Source organism: Silurus meridionalis, chromosome 17 (genome assembly GCF_014805685.1).
Source record: "Silurus meridionalis isolate SWU-2019-XX chromosome 17, ASM1480568v1, whole genome shotgun sequence".
Taxonomy (NCBI): domain Eukaryota; kingdom Metazoa; phylum Chordata; class Actinopteri; order Siluriformes; family Siluridae; genus Silurus; species Silurus meridionalis.
Window position 1 is genome coordinate 485601 of NC_060900.1, and position 5000 is coordinate 490600.

At 41.0% G+C, this 5000-nt stretch overlaps 1 protein-coding gene across 3 annotated transcripts in view; it reads right to left on the reverse strand.

The window, feature by feature from the left end:
• ggt5a (gamma-glutamyltransferase 5a) overlaps positions 1–2211 on the reverse strand; it is a 10174-nt gene extending 7963 nt beyond the window's left edge. For all 3 annotated transcript variants that reach the window (XM_046871558.1, XM_046871557.1, XM_046871556.1), the window contains exon 1: positions 2005–2211. In XM_046871558.1, coding sequence (XP_046727514.1) covers positions 2005–2189 — 185 coding nt within the window. In that variant the 5' untranslated portion in view covers positions 2190–2211. The remainder of the gene's footprint in view (positions 1–2004) is intronic.
• Between the last annotated feature and the right edge of the window lie 2789 nt (positions 2212–5000).

Sequence of the window (5000 nt, forward strand, 5' to 3'; positions counted from 1 at the left end):
AAATGAGACAGGAGCTCACTGAGAAGCATGGTGGTGGTAGCATGGTATTCAGGAACTTGTTTCTCTAGAGAATAATCTCTCTCTACTCCCTCTCTCTGTTAGATGCTCCAGAAAATCACGAGTAGGATGTGTTTATCTTTCCATTGTTTAATTTCGAGGTTGTTTCCTCCTGATGCTGGGTGTTTAGGTATCTTCTCTACCACACTCTGGGTTCCTCCAAGAACAGATGTGTTTATATTAGAGATGGTAAGATTCACTGGTTTGCATTGGAGCAACGGCATAAACATTAACGATGTGGTGCATCGTTTTTACCATATTTGCTTCGGTAAAAAAAAATGTATTTATATGTAGGAAGTGAAATTTGAGGTTATAAATGATGAACCACAACTTCAAATAAGATCTGGAGATAGTACCACGAGAACAGTGATGTGGAATCGTTTGCAGATGTATTACAACACTTCACATTTTTGCATTTGTAAAAAAAACGATTTATTTACATATAATTATAAGTAGATGTTCTATAATAAAATAACCAATAATGTGCGACCAATATTCAATATGTTGATTGATTTCTCTTCATTAATCTGTTCCTCGAGCGCGTTCTCTCAGCACCACTGCTGCAGAGCTGCATCTTAGAGCACACACAACAGCAAAAGAACATCTGGTTTTATTTCATCTTTTTTTGCACTACGGAGGCTTGTGTGTGTGTGTGTGTGTGTGTGTGTGTGTGTGTGTGTGTGTGTGTGTGTGAAGGAGCCGTGCGTTAGAAATCAGAAGGTACTTAAGTAAATTGATGATTTCTGTATGTACTGAGTTGCAGAGCATCATCATTTTTCCATAAAATCAGATTGTGTTAATTGAGTAGAAATCGGATCTCCGCTGCATCGTAATGGAGGGAATCGTATTGTATCGCATCAGTAGCTGCTTCATATGTTCATATGTATCTTTAATGTATCGTATCGTTGTTTACGCATCGAGATGTGAATCGTCTCGGCCTCAGTTACAGATATCACTAGTTTATAACGATGGTTACAGGACACTTTAGATTTTATTTGTAAATCTTTTTGCAAACTATTTGGATGCTCTACTGATGTGTAAATCGGAGGATCATCAATCACATGTCGATGCTTTCATGTAATAATAAAGTGTAAAAGGAGGTGTGAATACTTACTGTATGTAGTGCATTGGATATTAGAACCCACACTCAGGGTTAAGGCCACGCCCCCTAACCTGAGCATAAAAATTCTGAATAAAAGTAAATCTGCTGAACTGGAAGTTTATAAACTCACATTTCTTGTTAGTGTGAAATATCAGACGCTAAACATGTCTCGGCTGATCTTCGTCCGACGACCTGATTAATATCTACATTCAGTGGAAATGTTGTACTTAGCCGAAGTCCTGCTTTGTCACTGTGCACTTGTGTGTGTGTGTGTGTGTGTGTGTGTGTGTGTGTGTGTGTGTGTGTGTGTTTGCGTTCAAAAACACCACAGCCAAGAAATGTGTGTGGGGAGTATTTGCATTAAATAAACACAAAACAGGATGACCCCTCACACACACACACACACACACACACACACACACACACACACACACACACACACACCAGTAGTCACAGCATCTTCTACAGCACAACACCATCAACAGCTGGTTGCTGTTACTGGTCACAACAAACAAGTGTATTTCCAGAATGTGTGTGTGTGTGTGTGTGTGTGTGTGTGTGTGTGTGTGTGTGTGTGTGTGTTTTCATCCTCTCTGTTGCATATTAGTGTTTTAATGAATGAGAAAGTGAAAATATTATCAAATAAAAATCGAAAGTTTTGTTGTTCTGGAACTTTGTAGTATTTAAGTTTTTATACAGAACAGGAATCTGCTCAGGCTTCTGAGGGCTACACAGTGGCATGAGGTTTATACCTGTGGGTCATGCAGAAGCTTGTGCAATTTGTATTGACATCTTAATGACATGCCTTAACACACACACACACACACACACACACGCGCGCTTACCGGCCGATGTTGGAGCATGTTTGTGAGTCTGCAGCCACAGCTGCTTTCCTGAACATCCCTTTCTGACACTCATCCTTCTCTGGGAACTTCACTGTGCAGATGAGGATGAGGATGAGGATGAGGACGATAAAGATCACAGCAAAACACACACCGGCTCTCAGGCGCTCCTTCCTCCTGCGGGGCATGTCTGCGATCTGACACACACACGCGCACGCTTCACACACTTCACATACTCCAAACACAGAAATGCCCTGAGGGGGGCGGCGTGGAAAACCAAGCCACGCCCCAATCTCTGCGTAAATTATGCAAATAAACCAGAACAGGTAGAGTAGTTTAGTTTGTATTTTTTATTTGTGCTGATTTACATATGAGGTGACAGCACATTTTAAACACACACACACACACACACACACACACACACAGTCTGCTTCTTTCCATCCTCTCACTCAGGTGTGATCCTGCAGGTGAACAGAGAAAACTGCAACACACACACACACACACACACACACACACACACACACACACACACACACACACACACACCTGCGCGGTTGAATTAACACTTACAGACCACAACGGACGCCTGTAGAGTTTCATTTAAATTACTGGTCTCTCTCTAACACACACACACACACACACACACACACACACACACACACAGAGGAATAAACAGATTTTACTAACATAATATTGTATAAGATTAAAAATATAAAATAAAGATGAAATAAAAGACTGTATGAGGTGACATATGAGGTGACAGCACATTTTAAACACACACACACACACACACACACACACACACACACACACACACACACACACACACACACCTGCGCGGCTGAATTAACACTTACAGAACACAACGGACGCCTGTAGTGTTTCATTTAAATTCAATGCAAATGTTATTGGTCTCTCTCTAACACACACACACACACACACACACACACACACACACACACACACACACACACACACAGGAATAAACAGAATTTACTAACATAATATTGTATAAGATCAAAAATTTGGAATAAAGATTAAATAAGAGTGTATGGGGTATGGGGAATAGCATGCAGATGTGTGCAGATGTTTGTTCTTTGTAACATTCAGCTGAAGTATTTGCAGTGAAATAGCTACAGTATAATAAACAGTTATTAATACAGGTGTAAAACAGTGGTGGTAGGTGGGCTCTGGAATCGCCACTCTGCTGTAAGGAAAGCTGACTTTATCTCAGCCTTGGCTGAAGATCTCCATGATCCGAACCAGTCTGGGTTCAAAGCGGCACATTCCACAGAGACGGCCCGTTTGGGTGTTTCTGAGAAACTGCATGCTGCTCGATCAGCCAAGCCGTCATCTGTCCTCATCCTCCTCGACCTTTCAGCAGTACTTGGTCCCCTTCTTTTCTCACTCTATACCCACTCCATTGGTGAAGTCATATCCTTAAATCAGCACTTTCTAAATTTGCTTTGTAGAATTTAAGAGTTATATTTATATTAAGTTTGTAATCTTGTGTACAGTGTAGATTTATTCACCTGTTTTGGAGACTTGGTGCTGTTCCCAAACCGGGCTGTGTTGTTTCCTGTCACAATACGCTTTCTGGTACATGTGTAAAAGCTCCAGAGCATTTTAGAGGAAGGTTTATGGAGGTTTAAGTGTCTGTGGTGGAACAGGCTCTCCTGGCTTCTACACCAGAATGATGATGTGATAGGTTCCTGCATGATGTAGACACCAAGGTACTGGAACGCACCCACTCTCTCCACTGGGATTTTGTAGACCTTGTCATATCTATTTTCCTTATTCCTGCTGACTTTCAGGAGCAAATTAGGTCGTTCTCCTGACACCATTTCCTAATTCATTCTTAATTAATACATTTTTCAGTGTTTGATTGACAATTACAGAATAACTCCTAGATGTTGTGTAATGAATTTGTACAGTATTGTATTGGAATTTAATTCATTTGAATTCAAGTTTATTTTTATAGCATTTTTCACTATGGGCTGTGGCAAGAAAAAACTCCTTTAGATGGTATAGACACCTTGAGGAACCAGACTCATAAGAGGGAACTAATCGTCATCTGAGTGACATCAAGAGTGTGATTATAAATCATTAAAACATTACAAACACCGCAGAGTGAAAAATATCATGAGCACCAGGGTGTGTCTGCGTTAATGTCTGCAGTCTACGGTTGGAGTTGTGGAACCTGGAGCTCCTGAGGAACTTATAAAATAGCTCAACATCTGAGATTATAGATTCAACACCAACTTCTCCATGTCAGAGTCTTTAAATGTTTAATGATGGAGAAACAGAAGATGTAGAATGTTATTTTGAGTAATGATTAAGAGGTTTTTTATCCTCAAAGTACAATGTCTGAAATTGTATCTACGTTTCCCCACGATCACCTTCAAAATAGTCCACCTGCACAATAATACAGCGCCCCCAGTGTTCTTCTGGAACGTGTCCTGAAAGTTTTCTTCTCAAAGCGTGTCACGGATCTTCTGCGATTCATGCCGGATCTCCGCAATGTTGTCGAAACGGCGACCTTTTCAGGAAGAGTGTGAAATCCACAGGAGCCTGGTAAGTATGGAAGGTGTGGAAGTGAGATTGTGATGTTTTTGGCGTGTGAGGAGAGCTCAGTAACAGGGTGTTCTAACTTGCTGTCTATGATTAAACTGCAGACATGATGAGAATAACACCAGCTGCACAGCTCCCACATAAGACCATGTCCTATACACAGGACAATGCCTTTTGGCACACTGACTTATGAAGGTCGGTGCTTCATGTGACTGTGCGTGCAGCCTTGTGCTGCCATCTGTTGGTGTGTTACAAATCTTGGCTTGAAACATTTTAATACCACCTTGTACATCTACAATGCAGGTTTTTTGTTATAATCTGATTACAGATTACACTTTAAATGCTCTCATCAGCTCCGTCTCAGAGGATTCCTGATACCTGCATGGTGAACTGAAACCACTGAGAAATCTGAAATGGACATCCGGAAG